The 20,327-nt window shown below is 32.8% G+C and overlaps 1 protein-coding gene across 1 annotated transcript in view; it reads right to left on the reverse strand.

Moving 5' to 3' along the window:
• The window catches only part of LOC143225909 (voltage-dependent T-type calcium channel subunit alpha-1G-like), a 277,496-nt gene that overhangs the window by 84,515 nt on the left and 172,654 nt on the right, over positions 1-20,327 (reverse strand). The window contains exons 5-9 of the mRNA XM_076456105.1: positions 19,022-19,301; positions 15,029-15,121; positions 6,634-7,216; positions 3,837-4,049; positions 1,268-1,542 (exon numbers count right to left, since the gene is read on the reverse strand). Of these exons, the coding sequence (XP_076312220.1) occupies positions 1,268-1,542; positions 3,837-4,049; positions 6,634-7,216; positions 15,029-15,121; positions 19,022-19,301 (1,444 nt within the window). The remainder of the gene's footprint in view (positions 1-1,267; positions 1,543-3,836; positions 4,050-6,633; positions 7,217-15,028; positions 15,122-19,021; positions 19,302-20,327) is intronic.

A 20,327-nucleotide genomic window follows, 5' to 3' on the forward strand; every position in this document is an offset into this window, starting at 1 on the left:
ACGTTCATTATCTAACTTTAATGTCACAAATACATTCACTTATATTTGATTATTACGTCCATTAGTTAACTGTGATGTAACAAACTCATTCACTAACACGCAATTGTTACATTTATTATCTAAGTGAGACGTAGAATGCTAATGATATGTGACACTGTTTTTAATGAAAATCTAACATCTGTTCATCTCGAAGTATACTGAAAACAGATTTTTGCACGCACATCATATATGTAGAATTCGTTGTTTCATACTCGTACAATTAATTATTGTGAACGAATGTATTGTACTTTTGAACAGGTTACAAGAGATTAAATTAATCGAAAGGAAAATTGTATCAAATAAAACAAATGAAGTGTAAATTAACAGGTTATGGCAAGCTGCTTGTTTCGGAAAAATCGAAAAATTATTTTTAAAACAGAAGTTAGATTACGATTTCCTCTTTGACAATAATCTCAATAACTTCAATACAGTTATATCTTTTTATTCCCAAAATTCACAGCCTGGATACATTTATTTTTGTCTTTAGTGTGATAGAACGCTTTAGGTTTGACTTTGGTTATGATGCCAAATTGCAACAATTTAAAGACCTCATTCAACATTTTAGTTCTAGCAAGAACCGAAGTAAGTTACTATAATATCAGAAGTTTGCTTCAAATAATTTCCTCACGTTAATACAATATTACGAGATTGGCTGGTAATGATTTCTTAAATTAGTATTATATAAGGAGATTTAAAGAAGATGTTTCTTGAGTCAATATCATAACATCTTGACTGAAGTTGGTTTATTATACTGCTGAAATATCAATAACTTGTCAGTTACTGGTTTAATTATTAATCTAATAAATTATCAGTAGCTTTACTAAGATTAATTTTTTAAAATTATCGTAGTATGAGGAGGTTGAATAAAGTTGGTGTCTTAAATATATACAATGTGATAAGCTTGAGGGATTCTTTGGTTAATAGAATATAAGGAACTTGGCCAAAGTTGCATTCTTACGCTGATATAATACCAGTAACTTGGTTTAAATTCATATAATATCAATAGCTTGGCTGAGATTGGTTTCTAAGACAACTACACAAATTAAAGAGTTCCAGCTATTAAATCCTTAAACTAACAAGATTATTATGTGGTTGATTGTAATTGGTTGTTTTAGTAAATAAAAATGCCATTTTTTATAATTTATGATTATAATTATTGAGATGTTTCCAATAAAAACTCTTAGAGCATATAATTAATAGTAAGTTGTTAATAAAGATACACACTTACTTGATCATGGTACTCTATCCCCATGCTAAGTGTATTCACTAATATTGCTGTCAGTATTCCTCGTTGGAAGTACCTGTGGTTGACAAAAGATTTGAGCTTGGCTTGATGAGGTTTACACCAGAGCCACATTTTGTGTTTTGCTTTCCGTTCGTCGGCTGAATCTTCTTCGCTCCCTGAGTCTAGGTCGCTCCATTCTGACTCTGTGGGGGTAAAGTCTTCGTTGGCAGCATCCTCAGAATAATATAAGAGTACAGGTGCCGAATAGTGTCTGCGTCCTACGGAGAAACAAAGCTTTGTTTGATGGTTCTAGAATGTTCATGCAAGCTATACAAAGGGATATCATTGCACACTCATTCGTAATTTTGACCTGATAGCCTGGAAGTGAGGCGGTTTATGGAGAACATCCACCCTTAGTTTCTTGAGTTATCCTTATCAAAGTGTGGAGTGACTTTTTGAGGCAGCGAGTAGCGAACCATGAATCCTCGAATTCAGATTCAGAGAAAGAACACAAGTTAGCCACACCTGAAATGTATCTCCCTACCCTAAACTGTTTTTGTTTGATAGACATATTTTCAAACAAAGTTGTCCTGTTCAATAAATCTCTGGTTCATGTATTTATTCATTAGTCTGCCCTTCAGTTGTAGATTATGAGGTGTATTTGTTTTAAACTTAAATTTCATTCGAGAGTGCAATATTCCAAACTGTTTAAGAAAAATTAGTCCCTTACTGTGAGGCACATTGACCGTTGTTTGATTTACGTGTTTAAGAACAAACGCGGACTTTGTGATACATCATACGATTCTCACACATTTTCTAGCAGTCAGTATCCATCAGCCAGAATACTGGGACTTTTAGGTGCAGTTTATATTTTCACAGATAAGTCGCTACTTTTTTGCATTCAATATAATATGACTCTTCAGTTAAAGTGTTTTAGTTATTTGGAATATGTTTCTTGTTCATGAGTCATGTTCTACAACATAGCTTATTAGAGCTCTTTTTTGTCACCTATTATATAATTTATTAATACATTCTCTAACATAACATTTAGGCTGACATGTTTACCAGTTTCTCCGTGAAATGCTCGTTCAGTGAAGTGAAGCTGAGGGTGTCATCATTATGTGATAAGAGATTATATAACTTTATCATAAATTATGTTACTAAAACGTTAGTATTACGCATGTAATAATTTGTCATTACAGGCTTATATTAATCAGACTAAGTTATGAAAGTCATACCGTTAAATATATTCAACTAAGATTGTTACAAGAAAGTTCCTGGGTGTTCTTCAACTATATAACAATAACAGTGACACCATTAGAACATTAATGCCAAAATGGCTCAAAGAATCTTTTTTTTTTTTTGCATCAGATTCTGCCTGTGTTCGTTTGTTTCAGGTTTTCGCGTAACACCATAGAAGAACATTTTGCTAATATAGCCATCGCTAATTTGGAACTGATAGACTACAGGAAGGGCAGCAACACAACAGTACTCCCACCAAATCTTGAACTATTCTTATTCACTAGAATAAAGGATTTAACCTCTACTTGTATGTAAAATACAAGATAAAATCCCAAAGTTCTGAACACACTTTAGCAGCAGTAAAATATTTTAAATCACAGTCTGAAAAGCCCGACTCCTACTTATATCAAATTTAACTTTTAATCAGACCAGAAAAATAATTTATTTAACTTAATTTCATAGTCAGAGAAACGAACTCTACCAGAAACTGTTATATATTACAGGAAATAATTCGTAATAAGAAAACTTCAAAAATAATTACTTAATTTTTTACTTACTGTATATGTATTTTGTATGCAACGGAAATGCTAGTACGGATATCTCCCGCTGTCCATAATTTTGAACTACAAACCAGAGGGAAGACAGACAGTCAGAAGCACCCTGTCACACACTAATAACACGTGCTGGTTAGAGTGTAGATTGAATTGGGCTTCTCTTGAACTTAAACTTCGAGATTAAGTAATTTTCGGAGTATTAAGTTAATTTATTATATCTGCTACTGTGCGACTATATAATGTGAAGAATTGAATGGTGACCAACGACACTTTTTCGTCACTTCACTTATCCAGTACATAGGTTTTCTCATAGTAAATACAAAACACGTTCACACCAACAGTATGTCTTTCTAACTTTAGAAATACTGATGGGGTCTATATATGATGTGATTTTTAAACCCGTGTATAAACTTATTTGTTGGTATGTTTACGACTTTCTTGGTTTAAAGCTCACTAATAATATATGGGGTCGCAAACAATTTATCAAAAACCCCATTAAAACTACAAATAATCCCACTAATTACTGCTGGAGTTTCCTGTGAGTTTTGTCTATAAACTGAGTAGTTTAACCCAATATTTCAGGATTTTATTTACATTAAGAGTTATGACAAAGAAATAACCAGTTAGATAAAATATGGGGACCCAAAATAACCAGTTAGATAAAATATGAGGACTCAGCCGGTTTTGAATAGTATATAAAAAAGTCGGTAATTTCAGAATTAAGGCTTTAACAAGACATTTGTTTCAAGCTGTTTACATTATTAAGATTTTCTTACCTTTACGTAATGTTGAGTAAAATCGCTGCATCGCGTAGTTACTAGCAAAGCTTGCGGCTAAAGCAGCGCCTTGAGCACCGCTAAGAGCAAGCAGTTCCGCACATGTCAACTGAGAAGTCCTCCTGCTACCTCCGCTAGCGTTCGAAGGCAGACGACTGAGACGAACAGACACCTGCTTCGGGGAAGACTGGGACTGCTTCACTGCTGTGTCCCCTAACAACAGAACAAGGAAGAAAGAAACCCATCAGAATGGGAGAAGGTTAACTAGACGCAATATGATATATAGTATTGGTTTTAATGATTATAAACCGAATAATTTTAGAATAGAACATCAAAAAGGAAGACATTATGGGCTTGTTAAAAAGCTGGGCTGCTTAACTTCTAATAATAATAAGCGTGATTCATCGACTTGCTGCAATTTTAAGATTAATTAATTTTAAGCTATAACATACAAAAGTTAAAACATACGGATTTGTTTCAGTTACACGTTTGGTGGTTGAAGCAAAGAAATTTAAACGTTAGAGCTTGTGGGCGTGTTTCAATGACGAATATGGTTAACATTAAATAAAGAAAAAAATATTAAAACTTCCGAATAACATAAAAACATCAAGAATTAGAACTAGTTGGTGGTTTTTAAAACTGATGATCAGTTAAAATGATGTAACAGGATTGAAAAAATATATAAATTAGCTTAATGTAAGAAAGATGAAAATTTATAACACCTGCATTTTTAAACTAAGAATAAGTTAAGCTTACCTAAAGCAAAAATTTTAAAATTCGAAAGTATGAGATTATTTCAGCATTAGGCGTATTACCGAAACTGTTTCAATAACAAATTTGTATCGAAACGTTTTTGGTAATAATGAATAGACTACCATGTTTCAGCGACTGCTGAAAAACCGATAATATGTTTTGAATCTTTTATCTCTATCTTATCAGAAAAGGATCCCAGGTCACTTGACAAAAATATCTTCCTTGTCACAAAATTATTACCAAAAATAGTAAGAAATTTTTTTAAGCATAATGTATGTACGTATTAAAATATTTCTAAACCTGTACTGTATAACGAGTTTTAAACTAAAACACGAATGTTGAAAATATAAAACTATAAGATAATGGTTTATTTCACTGCTCAGAATTGTTAGTGAGTATTATATCTTAGAAAAGCTTAAGTATAAACGTGAAATTATGTCACACAAATTTTATAATATATATGAAATTAATTGATCCAATTAATGATTAAGATACTGGGAAAATACCGTAACTACATACAAAATAAAAGTATATGAACATTGAAATGGATATCGTTTTTGGCTTCTGGGTCTACTAAAAAGTTTCCCTGTTTTTGTTAGCATCTCAAACAGAGAAACACGCTTCTTGCAAAAAGTTTCTGAAGAAATGGATGTTTGTCTTTCTCTCTCCCAAGCAGCGCTATAAAAACATCCCAGGGCGGTTCAAATGGATTTAGGTCAGAAGTTGGTGTTATCAAAGACAGCTTACAGACATTGTTTGTTGCAAACATTATTAGACCTGGCGTAAAGTATGGAATAGTGCATCACCGTGCTAAAAAACGTATGGTTCTTACTCTTATGAATTTCATCAATAGAAATAGCACAATATTGTCTAGAACGTCACAGTATGGCGAGGCACTCATGGATCCCTCAGCTACGACTTAGTTAGGAGAGCATAATCCATTAAACATTCTTATAATCACATCATTTTCACATGTGCAACACACTAATTTATCAAATACAAACAATGATTCGATGTATTCTTTATTCCATAGGATGGTATTCTTAGGTGGACCGAATTGCTTGTGGATTGCAACTCGTCCACTAAATCCAATGCCACAGAGGTAATATGCAGTCCATACTTTCATTAATAGACTTAATGTCCACCGAACGTGCATGTGTTGTTTAGATTTACAGCGGTCAGTACAATATCTCACATAAGCACATCCAGTGACTTTGCATTTTTGAGCACATTATTTAAAGAGAGCTTTGATATACCTAAGACAATCTACCACTAATAGTGTTCTGAGTAGTTAAACCTATTTAAAATCTTTTGAGCTAATTCCTACCTGACATATTGATTCTGGCTAGCTGTGAAAGCTTCTAACCTTGAAATCATTCACAATAATACAAGATGAGATTTAAATACTAATTCAATGGGAAGTTACACCGTTTATAACAGTTCACTTAATAAATACATATGTGTGTGTGTGTGATATATGCTCCAATGCAGGAATTATCAGGTGATGTTTGCTCATTCAAGGGTGTAAAAATCTAGGAATGAGTAACATATCTAGACTTACTGACCAGATATACTTTTGAGGGGTCCCTAAAAATGTCATGTTTCAAGAGTAAATAAAAACCAAAATTAAGAGAAAAATGTTTTTATTTCTTGCTTTTCAAAGACCTTATGCTGTATTGTTTTGTAGCCTAACGAGTGTACAATTCTTCTCATGATTCATGGGATGCATACGATTTACTGACGTCATAACAGTACAGACTTCAACATTAAACATTCATTGTGTAACGTTACTTTGTGTCTACTGAATAACTGACACACAACACATTACTGTATAGTTGTGCGAGATGTTAAAACAGGTGACTCATCCAGGCAGCCTTCGACCCCCTTGCGGGAAATTACTTTCTATTCGTCCACACACTACATCAAGAACGTATCAAAAATATCTTTACTCAGATCTTAGTTAAGGATATTAAAATATTGCATCATATTTGAAGTCACACCATGACATTAAGACAAGTAAACAAAGCAGAAGTTTCCCACCTACCTGAAGTTTTGTCGGAATTACCTTCTTCACTGTAGGAGGAAACTTCCGGACTATACACACTAGGTACTTTGAGCAACGTTTGACGACGTGGGGTCGAGGGTGGATCAATATCCGAGATTTCTGGGCTTGCACATGGAGCGATGGGACTCTCACTAGAAGTGTGTTCTGGTGTGGAACCACGAGAGTTCGAATCAAGGTTGAGTGACTCAGAAGTTCTCTTTTTCAGCACATATCCAGGAGAGTCTTCATGTTTCACAGAACTCTGTCCTGGCTGCCAGAGTGCATGCTTCTGTTTTTTTCGTAACGAAATGGAGCGAGGAAACTCTTCCCGCCTATGTTTGCGGCGCATCATTCTGTACCAGCGTAAAAATCGACGCCTTGCTCTTCTTCCTAAATGAGCTAAGTATTTCATCATTTCTGTGTAACACCCTAAAGGTTCCGACGCACTATTACTGGTCAGGGTACTATTGGAATGATACCTCGCTCGTTCTTGTCTCATTCTCTCCATCTCTCGTTTCTTGGTCTCAGAAAATTGGGTAGCGATCACAACCAAGCATAGATTAAGCATAAAAAATGATCCTATCTGAAATATAAATAATAATCAGGCGGCATATGGTAACCAGAAACCTATAGTATGTCAAGATCAAAGAGATGGAAACCACAAATAATATCTGAAGTGAAAATCATCATCTTTTTCTAGTTACAATTTCAAATAATAAAACAACGTAGTGACTCTTCTCTATATCCTGGGATCCTTAAAATTTGTGTAGCGGTTTTTTATTTGGGCTTATTTTTGTACAAAATATCAGTAATCAGAGGTTTAGATTTGCTGTTTTTAAAACAGTCCTTCATTTTGATTTGTTTTTGTTTCACTTGACTGTTGAGTATTAATCTTATATACATGTGTCTATGTGTGTAATAGAAAAGTAGGTATGAAAAAGGCATTATATCTGTAAAACTAACGAAGGTTAATAAGGTAATGTGGTAGTAAATATATTCTCATTTCGAGCACACTAACAATTACATCACATCTAAACTGTTTTTTTTTTTTGTTGTTGTTGAATTTCGTGTAAAGTTACATATTTGCGTCGTAACCTCGCACGCTAGAAACTGTTTGTTTGTTTGTTTTTGAATTTTGCACAAAGCTACTCGAGGGCTATCTGTGCTAGCCGTCCCTAATTTATCAGTGTAAGACTAGAGGGAAGACAGCTAGTCATCACCACCCACCGCCAACTCTTGAGCTACTCTTTTACCAACGAACAATGGGATTGACCGAACATTATAACGCACCCACGGCTGAAAGGGCGAGCATGTTTGACGCGACGGGGATGCGAACCCGCGACCCTCAGATTACGAGTCGCACGCCTTAACACGCTTGGCCATGCCGGGCCCGCTAGAAACTGGACCACGCTTGATCCAGGATTAGTTGGATGACATGGATCCCATTTTGTCCATTATATATATATATAAATATAGGTCCACGAGCGTGTATATCTGGCTTTGTGGATGATAGAGATTTTAAAAACTTAAAATCCGGTTGTATTAATAACATAAATTCATTATTGAAAAATTTGTGTATCAAAAGAAAGAGTTAATTCAACCCTTGCCAATAGGCTATCCACACTTAAAGAAGATGCCGAGTAATACATTGCAATGAAATACATTACAACCGAATCTCAAAAGTAAGGCCATTTTGATAGCAGCAAGGTACCTTATGAAAATCTGTGAAACTTATTGGTGCCTTTTTTTTTCGATTCTGGATATCTATGTTATCAATATGCCTATTATTCACTACGATATAACTCAGAAGTTTAACTGCGTGTAGCTGTCGCTTTTCTTGTCTAACTCAACAGTGAGCAATTTGACATTCAATTTCATTCTGTGGCAACGGATTGCAAAATAGAATCATCAGATTCCTAACCTGCGCATGATAATCATTAGACCACATCAGGCCCAGTCAGTAAACAATATGAAAACGAAGCCCATTACCCATCAATTTGATTGGCTAGTATTCAGCTCTTTTGTGAATCTACAAACATTATTTTGTTCTTTGCATTTTTTCATTCGATGTATTTTCAAATATGTTGAAATCATTGGTCGTAGGAATGAAATCATTGTCCTTTAAGTAATGGCGAGGAACGACTGACTGATAAAATAATGTATTTAGTTTTTTTATTTTCATAGCGTTAAATTGTTAATAGGCAGTTAAGATAATTACGGTTTAGTAATGTAATGTGACCGAACCGCATGACACAGAAATTGTTTAAAAAAAGAATGGTTTGAATTTTCAAAAACAACTTCCTTTAAATGTTTTGTACATTTTCAAAACAAAACTTATGTGGAACTTATTAAGAACTTGTTGTTAAGTATTACGTTTGCCATAAATTAGTTATTTTATATATTTATCCAAATATCAGTTAAAGTTCTGTAATTTTTGAACTCAAACAACTGATTGCAGATCAAATATGGATACATTGTTACATCTCGGACCTTTAAATATATAGATAACGTAATGATGTGTTTTGGGAATCCTATTGTTGTTTTTTAAAAATTAATGTTGTTGCATAAAATATCAGTTTAAAATAATTCTAAGTTAACTTTGTGGGTAAACCTTGTCATTTAAAACATTTTAATCTTTTGCTATAATTTTATAGCGTGGTTGCCTATATGTGGTAAAATATGCAGCAAAGGTTTTAGGTAGTCTTGACCGAAAAACCTTCAAAGATATTTTGAAATTGAGGAACAAAAGGCCTTTTTTTCTCTCTCTCTCTCAGTTGAGTAATTCCCTTCTATATTTTAATTAATTTATGAATATGGAGATTATTGTTAACAGAAAGGCTGCTGTATAAACGTGTGATATGAAAATCCAAAAACAGTTACCTAAATAAGACACAACTATGATATTGATAAATCTGTAAACCTAAAGGTTATTGCTTATACAAGTAGAACACCTATTATTAATGCGTCTGTAAATCAAGAAAGGGTAAGCCTATAAAAGATATTTAAGTGGTAGATAACTATTGAAAAGTCCATAAATTTCTATGAAAATGAGTCAGATTGTCAAATTATTATGAATATTCAACACACACAGTCACACACAAAATTAATCTAAACTGCAGTGAAACTCGTTAACCCTGAATTTGTAATCTTTATAAAAGAATCTCAACCGTAAAGAAAGTAACGTGTTATAAATAAACTTGTAAATGCACAATAAAGTCATTCTTTGGTTCTAACACGAAATGTGAAAGTCTACGACCTATGGAAGACAATATACTACTTCTGCAAAGAAATCTCTTTGACAAATGGTACTATATGTATGAAGTACAAATATTATATTTCATATTAAGTGTTTCATATTTCATTTTATTGGATTCACAATGTACATTAAGAACTAGTTTAGTAGATAAAAACTTTAGAAGATGTGTAAAAATCCTTAATCTAAAAGAGTACGTCTGTCTTTGCTTCAATTTTTCATCATTAACGTCAGTTTATTCAATGTAACAAACATGCTTTGTCTATCTTCCACTGAAACAGCATCTCTTTGCTCCTGTTTTTCATAGATGAAGTCAGTTTATTAAATTTAACAAGAGTGTCGGTATGTTGGACTGTCTGTATTTGTTTTATTATTTAATAAGTTATATCAAGTACAGTCCAGCGTGTATAAGAAAAGAAAAAAAAAAAGAACGATTTTTCATCATTCAAGGGAAGATCGTCATCATAGTTAAGTTTAGCGCTTTCATACCGCTCGATGTCTTGTGACACAGAATAACAGCAGCGGATAAAATCAGAGAAATGTTCATCACGTAATAATGAACGTGAAGTTAGAAGATACGAAGAGATAAAATGGAATCTGTTTAATGTCACGTGACACGAGTAGAACTGCAAGAGTAAGTATTTAAGATAAAGTTATAAACATTCTTGTTTTTATTTTTTAAGAATTTTATTTGCTTTCTCTATGGCAGAGTATTTAATTAAACAGATATTCAGCTGTTTAAAACATGTATATAAACATTAACAGTGGAAATGGTACAGGAATTGTGTCTACAGTTTGTTTGTTGTTAAGCGCAATGTTACACAATTCGGTTATCTATGAGGTATCAACCGCAGACGGATTAAGCCCCAGAATTAAGCGTTATTAGCCCTCAAACGTAACGCCGATCTATAGGAAAAGAATGTTTACACGCATTAATACTAGAGGTATTTCCGGAACAGTGTTCACATAAAGTTGAATTATACCAAGAATAAGTTTACACTCATTAATAGTTGAGTTATACCAAAAATGATGCTTACAGGCGTTAACAATTAAGTTATACAAAGAAGGGTGTTTACAGATGTTAACACTAGGGTTATTTTATTATTTTATTGACAGTGTAATAGTTTAGTAGAAACGTTTTATCAAAGAATCGACGCATGGATTTATTCAAGACCAACGGTTACAGAAAATAATAGCTGAGTTGCTGACAGTGAATAATGCTTCTACACACTCTAACAATTCAATAAATATATCGGTTTAGATATCTGATACACACCAAAAATAAAGACAATATAAACTATGTAGAAATGTTATGCTGTCTGTAGAGAGTTATGTGTAACAGCAAAAACAGGACGACTGGAATTACTTTTTTTTTTTACACCTAAAACACCGTGAAACATGCTGTCGAGTCCGCACTCAGAAACACTTAAGGACATTCTGAAGGAATTATATAACAACGTTTCCTGAAATTACAACTCTTCTATACATTAGGAGTTTCACTATTTAATGAACAAAGTGTGTTTACAGCGGTACCCGAGTTAGTCAAGAAAATGAGAAAACTGACAGCAGACGTTAGTATTTGAATAACTCAAGAAGTGTTACAGCCATGAACATTTTCATTAGGCCTAGCACTACGTCTACGGAGATTTGCAATCAGACAACGGCAATTAATTTACGTCATAAACGACACTTAAAATATCTGTGTATGATTTAAGAGCGAAAACATTAACAGGAATGTCATATCTAGAATATCTTACGCAGTTTGTGATGATAATAAAAGCGACGTCTACGAATAATTTTCGTTACTTCACAAAGATCGTTTACAGAATAACACGTGTGAATATTGTTGAGAAGGTACAGGGTTTCAGAAACAACACATCTTCAGGTATTGATATTCGAATAATTTTTAAACAATTTTCTACTGGCACATTATTTGAAGAACAATATCCACACAAACGCATGTGGTAGGACCCCTGTATTAATTGGGAAACTTTGTATGCAGACACAATGCCTAAATTAACCGAGAAATATCTACAGACACAGGTAGCTAAAGTAATATACAAAAATAAACTGAAGCCACAGTAGTCAAGTCAATGAACGATGCCCTAAAACTTTGATAGTTCTTTTGAACATGAAATGTACAGTCACTGTTAAATAGTCGACTTGTATTATAAACAATGTCTAAAGACAATAACGCTTGGGAAATATGTGGGAGAGTTTCGACAGAGATTACTGTTAAATCCCTATAAATGAAAGAACGAGAAGAAGTTTTGGGCAATAATTATTTTATTGAGTATATACTGTTTGTGATGGGATTTGATTGTGGATTGGAGTTAATATAGTTGACAATTTCAGCCAAGATTCAATTTTCAACGCAACTGAAACATTCTTAAACTAGAAACGATTATAATGTTTTCATCTTAGATTTTAAAAATCCAAACCAAGTTTCGGATCTCTAATCCGGATAGTATAAATTAAGCACCGCCTATAGGTTACCTAATTCAGAAATAACAGCTATAATTACTGCATCCACTGTTAGTGGAAGCTCTTTTATTCCCAGGAACGTTATTTCACACACCCTGATGCTATGTACAGCCTGACAGTTCAATTAATTTAATTAAACGAGTACAGTTGTTGCTTTTTAAGCTAATTGTGGAACAGAGTTCTACGGCACTATTGTTAGCCCTAGCATTACAGATGATTGGACCTTTAGGGCTTTTACATATATTTTTCTAAATTGTTTATGCAACAACTTGTATATAGGTTCATGAATTTATTGGTTGTAGGCTGCACAAGAACAAATTATTTATTCTTTGTTTATTGCTAATTTCATTAATATTACTAATTAATATGTTAAATATAAAATAATGTATTATTTTAGTTGTTTTTTTACTATGAGGATTATTTTTGTGCAATGTTCCTTTCGTATATGAACGTTGAAATAACATACACCTCCTAGCTGACCAAACATCATCAGATATTATTTAGGTTTCGGCGAAATATTTCTTAGAAGGTCATCCAAATGATAAATTATTATAACTAAGTAAAAAAGCATACTAATGTTCTGTTCTCATCTATGTAGACACTTTATTTTGATCAGAATTCATCGTAACATACGAGTAGCACACGTGTATAAAATACATTCAAAAATATCACCACTAATAGAATCAACCACACTAATTTTTCCTAAGATTTCCTAAATATTTAAACATAAAAAGAGAGTGAGCGATTTTACATAATTGTTGTTGGGCTAATTCCTCATTTGAAGCGTCAAAAAGACAAAAACAACAATGCAAAACAACCTATTAATGTCTCCAAATAAGGGAATTTGTCACAAGTTAAGATTACTATCCACAGAAATTGCTGACTGTGTAAATCCACAAATACAACCCTCGTATCTTAATATTTAGTACAATATTTATGGACGATGATAAGGCAAGTCAACTTAGAAAAAGAATCTACAGAAAGTGGTCAATACAAACTTTGTGGTTGAGAGATTCCAGAAACAACTCTTGTAAAGATTGGTGAATCATTTAATTCAGGAACAGCCACCGATTGTTAAGTATGTTTGAGAACAACATTTATGGCTACTGTATCCGTTTGGTGAAAAAACGTCCTTAGTTTGCAAGTTAATAACACACCAGGTGTATTTGCTGCGTCTTTTATTATTGTTAACCATAGTAACGTAGCTCTTACCTTACCCAGCGTATTATAATCTATATCACTAATTCCCTTGCGTTTCCATATCTGGAACTTTTCTTATAAATTTCTCGATCAAACGCTATAACTCTTATAACGTTAGAAATGTCTTTGTCCGAAGAGTCCGAATTGTATACAATTTTACAACAAGTGTTCTACACTAGAAACGATTATAATGTTTTCATCTTAGATTTTAAAAATCCAAACCAAGTTTCGGATCTCTAATACGGATAATATAAATTAAGCACCGCCTATAGGTTACCTAATTCAGAAATAATAATGGAGCAATGTCCTTTTCGTCAAGTTTAGTTTTTATTTGCAAAGTATTTCAAACAAACCATACTTAACCTGCATATAACTTACAAAAAAATTAACATCGCAATTGCTATGGACTTTCCCGATTTATTTAAATCTAAAATGCGCATGTGCAGTTCGTTGAAAACCACATGCTTATCACTTTGCGAACACGTATTCAGACGTTTTTACATCGGTTAAGTTTGCCTTCATTAAAGGTTTACAATAACGTAGCTATGATTCATTTAATAGACTGCTATAAACAACTTTAACTACTTGTTTCTTTAAAATAGGTTTTATTCTTCGTTTTTCGGAGTTTCTTTGTTTCAACGCTCATAACCAATTCGTACTTGTATATTACTATAAATACCATTATTATACTTTATTGTTTATTTTACATGTAGTTTTATTAAATAAAGCTACGTCTACATGAGTTTGTGTGACCCTGTTGTTGTGTTTTGTTTTCAAATAGGTTAGATCTTATCGATCTAACACAATGCCTACAAGAAAGCATAGTTTTAATGCAGTGCGTGAAAATGATACAGAAAAGAAAATTCAAGAGAAGAACATGAAACTTCCGTAAATATTATGCTGGACGCGACTAGTCAATAGCAAAATCTCTTAACTTGTGTATAATTACGAAACGGTTGTCCCCTTTTCGAGAAAAACTCGCATCCGTTTCATATTAAACAGTGAGGACTAGAATATTTTAGATGTATGTTTGTAATTATTCTGCAAGTTCCTTTATGTTCTCCTTTTTAAAACACTTCAGATCTCTCCAACAAATCTAAACGTATACCGCAACATTAAGTTTGAAACGTAGAATTAATAGGGTCATTTTTCAAAACTTTTTTTTATTTTGAAGGAAACTATTATTTCTTTTAATAACAACATGCATACTTGTTTTTTTTTTTTTTTTATAATCCAATAACAGGATCAGAGAGGCTGTATTCAGAAACACAATCGTAGATAAACTGTAACAAACTTTCTGGGTCTTTTTCCTTTAAGTTTAAATTCATATTGTCAGTTACTTTTAACTTTGATCAAAGAGAACATTACAAATATGAACTTTTAATTTTGATTAAGAAAAAAATACTATTGACGTTTATACAATATGTTTGGACATAAAATTTTAATAATAACACTTACCACAATTAGAAGTACATAATAAATCCAATCCCAAAATGAATGGGCATCTTGCACATAATACATAACATCTGTCCATCCTTCTAGACTAATTACCTGAAAAATAAAGTATTACTGAGAAAAATAAAAGAGGATGTTATAATACATATAACAATTCTAGGGTTTGCTAACAGTTTGATTGTATGTATTTTAAATGTGTATTATTTATTATATCATGCTTTATATTCTGGTTTTTATTTTAAGATTTCGTTATGATTTGTTTATATGTTTTGTTGTGCTAAAAAGAATAAAGTCTCGTTATTGAAAATAATTATACTTATATATTGTATCTCCTTTTTCACAAACGTTCTGACGTGAATGTTATTATCTATGTTTGTAGTCAAAACTCTAACACCATCTATTGAATAGCATCACAAACAAAAATTCATAAAATATTTCACACTTTTAGGTGTTCAAGATTCATACAATTAAAGAAACAACTTGGGTGTGTGCAACATACTATACTGTCGATTATTTTTACCAACACAGTATTATTTTATTATATTAGATGAGTTGTTCTTTAGCACAAAACTAAACAACTAGTTATTTGCGGTTGTTTTTTTTTTTTTTTTTTACTGCTAAGAAACGATTCTAGGCTTTTAACTTTCCAAGTCTGCATACTTACTGCTGACACTAATGGACAATATCATAAAGGAAAGTGAACCAGAAAAAATATTTTTAAATTTTAATTAGTGCATATTGTTCTTTAATGACAGCCTCTCTTTAAACAGAGATGAACCTAAAAATGGCAAATAATAATCCACTATATTCAACATTACATTTTACTCTATTCCTCCCATTATTTCAATTAAAGCGCCATCTTAAATATCCATTATTTTGTTTTGTATGATTATCAAAACATTGTGAAAATAGGGTACAAAAAAGAATATTCTTTACTTCAACTGTGATACAAACTTTGATATGGTTGCGTAGCCTGGAAAGAACAACTAAATATCGTTTTATATAAATATATATTGGAGTCCATATATCTTTATCGTTCAAGCAATATTCTAATATTCGCACATTTTTAAATAACATAATCATTAAAAAAATCTTCTGCACATATGAAAAGTTAATACTTTCATCAAATAAGCATTTACAATATTTGCTTAACCATTTTAAGGCTTACAATGCAATAATTGATGCAGTTTGTTTGATTTGTTATTAAGCAGAACGATGTACAATGGGCTATGTGCGGTGTGCTTCATATGGAACGAAATTTCAACGGGAATGTTATAAGCCCTCTAGCTTACATCTAAGCCACCAGGAGGCCTCGTTAACACAATGACATGTTTCTGCGACTAAACTGTATTAATGCATTAAAAAGATGTTTTAGTTACGGATGGCACTACCTGCAATAAAAAATTGACGCTTAAGTAAAGAAAATCCTTGAAACACAAAAACCAACTGTTTAAAGACTTCAAATATGGTTATCATATCTAAAAATGCCTAATGTAATCGTATTTTAAAATGATCTATATACGTCGTTCATAAATAACTGGCCAAAAACGACTAGGATTTAGAGAGAAAAACGGATGCTTTCGTATCTTTACCTAGTCGTGGTTTAGTTTTATGTGATGTGTGAACCTTGCCCGTAGTTCACCAACGACACAGAACTTAGGTTTAAAATAGCTAAAAGTTCCGAAATAAAAACAGGATAATATATGGATAGCGAAAAAAAAAGTGCTATTATCAATCAAACACTTAGGAAAATAAGTAGGACAAAAAGTAGATTTATACTTATTCAAAATTCGGGTAGTGTCATTGTAAGGAATTCTAAACACATAGCAACAAAACCTGCTGAAAAATACGACCAGAGAAAATGAATCTTAAATAAATATAGAAATTAATTATATACTTCTGTTTCCATTTCGTGTAGTTTCATTTATCTTTTTCAAATATACGGGCCCAGCATGGCCAGGTGGGTTTAGGCGTGTGACTTGTAATCTGAGGGTCGCGGGTTCGCATTCCCGTCGCACCAAACATGCTCCCTTTCAGCCGTGAGGGCGTTATAATGTTATGGTCAATTCCACTATCCATTGGTAAAAGAGTAGCCCAAGAATTGGCTATTGGTGATGATGACTAGCCGCCTTCCCTCTAGTCTTACACTGCTAAATTAGGGACGGATAGCGCAGATAGCCCTTGAGTAGCTTTGGGCAAAATTCAAAACAAACAAGCAAATACATATGTTTATCACCTCTAGCATCTCTGACCAATAAATAGAATAATTATAACACAAAACCTAAAACTGTGTAGTTTTCAATGTTTAAAATTATAAATTAAAATTGTGACTAAAACTAAATTCAGTTTAAAACATCCTGAAATTTTTTATAGATTAACACTGACGAATGTGTACGAAAAAAATAATTAATTGGGAATTTTCAAAAATGGATTTTAAATATATTTATTTTTGACACAAAATTGCATAATGTACTATCAGCACTTAGCGTTCTGTCAATAGATTCCTGCGACGTGAATCTGTGATCATACCGTTGTTGCAGAGAATGACGGATTTTAAATGTATATAGAAATATTATTTTTCTGAATAAATGTTCATTTTCGTTTCAGATATTAAAATAAATTATTAAGATAAAACAGAATGATTTTGACAATATTTACTTTTTTAATTCGGTTAATAGAGGTTCAAATCACCCGATTTAAAAGAACCTTCAAATCTTACAAATACGTTTATATAACACAAATCGGTCAACAAGACGCCGATTTTTATCTCCCCGCCAAAATAAATCAATATTATGGGGTCAATAACTTGAAATTATGCACCACAAAATTAATGATTATGTAGAAAAATATAAACTAAGCATTTATTTTGCGGCAAAATTTTAAACCATGCAAACTTTACTTAAAGTAAATATAGATTGGAATTATAAAGTTTAAAGAGGGCTTTAAATATAACGAACTTCGTAATCAATTCCAGTTTAGCGCCATTTCATTAAATAATGAGATCAAACACTGTTTTAGAGTGTAGAAATATTCTGATAGACCAAATACAAGACTGACTAGCCAGAGGGCGCCACTTGTAAAGCAACAACAAGAAGGCTGGGTCTTGATTAAGTAAGTTATAAAATTAGATACATTGATTTATTTACATTCGACTTTACTCACATTAGAAACTCAGAGTTTAGTTATGTTGTCATATATAAATTATGACGTTCTCTCTTTAAACGTGAAGAAAATCAGCATAGACCATATACATGTTCGTTTCGTTTCGTTTTTTGAAGCTAAACACTAAGCTACACAACGGTCTATCTGTGCTTTGCGCACTACTGGTATCAAAACCCACTATCTAGCATTATAAGTTTGCCACCGGGGGCAAACAATACTTACGTACAGCATGTATTAAATGTTTTGATATAACATAAAATTCGACGTTATAAAGACAGACATTCACACAACACATACCAATCAACAGTTGTTAATTTTTGTGTCATGAATTTCAAGCTACACTATAAGCCACGTAAACACATTACCAAGAATGTAAACCAGAAAATGGGTCTTCTCAACCTCTGCATTACATTTTCACACATTATGGAAGCATCACACATATAACACATTCTAGAACTCTTCAGAGGCAGAATTTAAAATATTTGATAAAATAACATTCTAAAGAAAGTTTTACTCACGTGATAAGAAAGCAGAATTCCTATTTCAGGCTTTCAGTTCACGGAGTAAAAATTCTCCTGCGGTTCCATTAAAACAATATTTTATTTTCTATGGAATCATAGAATCTTAATCTTGTCTTCAAAACAGAACAGAAAATATCTGCATTCGAACCAGAAATAACATTGGCATAAATCATAAATCGGGAAATAATTGCGCGTAGTTTCCTTACACAACAAATAAGCTACGATTAAGCATTCGACATAGTATAGTTTGTTGTGTTTTTAATTCTTTTGAAGAAATACAGAAACAAGAGCAAAAAACATTAAAACCACGTACCAAAAATATAGCTACCCAAGCTAATCCTATGTTATCGAATGATATAGCACCCTGAAACGGGTTCTTGTCTCCTGCTCGGCAGTTTCTATAATACTGGTTCCAGTTGACACAGGAGGTGTTACTGGGGGTGTTACTGTTGATGGGATCAGCGGTAGAATTACAAGTGATCCCTCGGTAGGTGTAATGCGGTAGGTTTTCACATTTGTGCATCCCGTTATCTTTGTCCGTGCTACAGATGTAGTCTTCTCCATCTTCATCGACGTACTGAGCCGAAAGATGTCTACAAGAGAAGAAAGAACAAATGTCTGTATTGTGTAGCTGCACAGTTAAAGCGATACATGTTTATAAGTTCATCATGTCTTCTGTTGATCTACACTCTTTATTTAGTAAATTTAATAAAATAACGTAAAACAGTTTCATTTTAAAACTCTATTTTAACGTGCACAACGTGACCTAAAGTTCTTAAAAGAAGAAAGTAATGAATTACCTGGAGTACCTTCGGAAGAGGTTTGAATTATTTTATAGTTTCAGATTATTGTGGTTACCAAAACATTAAGAAATGGGTGCCGTTTTGGTAAAATTAAGTTATCACTTCCCCCTATTATACATTAAACCTTATACACGTCTAATATCCCAAGTATGTTGAAGTTCCTGTTAGTATTTTGTAAATTATTGACTATTGACTTAATCAAGTATTTCAAGTGTCCAAGCATTTCACTATCTAGTAAATCTTAATGATATTAGAAAAATACGCAAGTTCAAGAAATAAAATTAGCATAAAGATAAGATACCCTATAATCCGAGAGTATCGTTTTCCACTAAAGAGAAAAGGTCCATTTTTCGAGAAAGACATGATTATAAGGTGTATCTTTGCAGTAAACCTTAGGAATGTTTCACATTGAAAATATCATTTCCGTAACACTTTTATGTCACATTGTTAATGGATTAATATATTTGAGCATCAATAACTTCATTTACATCCAAGTACACCTTGTTTTATATTTCCTTATCAAGATGCCCGGCATGGCCAGGTGGATTAAGGTGTACGACTCGTAATCCGAGAGTCGCGAGTTCGAATCCCTGTCACACCAAACATGCTCGCCCTTTCAGCCGTAAAGGCGTTAGAATGTGATGATCTATCCCACTAATTTTTGGTAAAAGAGTAGCCCAACAGTTGGCGGTGGGTGATGATGACTAGCTGCATTCCCTCTAGCCTTACACTGCTAACTTAAGGATGGCTAGCCCTCGACTAGCTTTGCGCGAAATTCAAAAAACAAAACAAAGAAACTTTACCAAGATTTAGCAG

The sequence above is a fragment of the Tachypleus tridentatus genome, chromosome 9 (genome assembly GCF_004210375.1).
Source record: "Tachypleus tridentatus isolate NWPU-2018 chromosome 9, ASM421037v1, whole genome shotgun sequence".
Classification (NCBI taxonomy): Eukaryota; Metazoa; Arthropoda; class Merostomata; order Xiphosura; family Limulidae; genus Tachypleus; species Tachypleus tridentatus.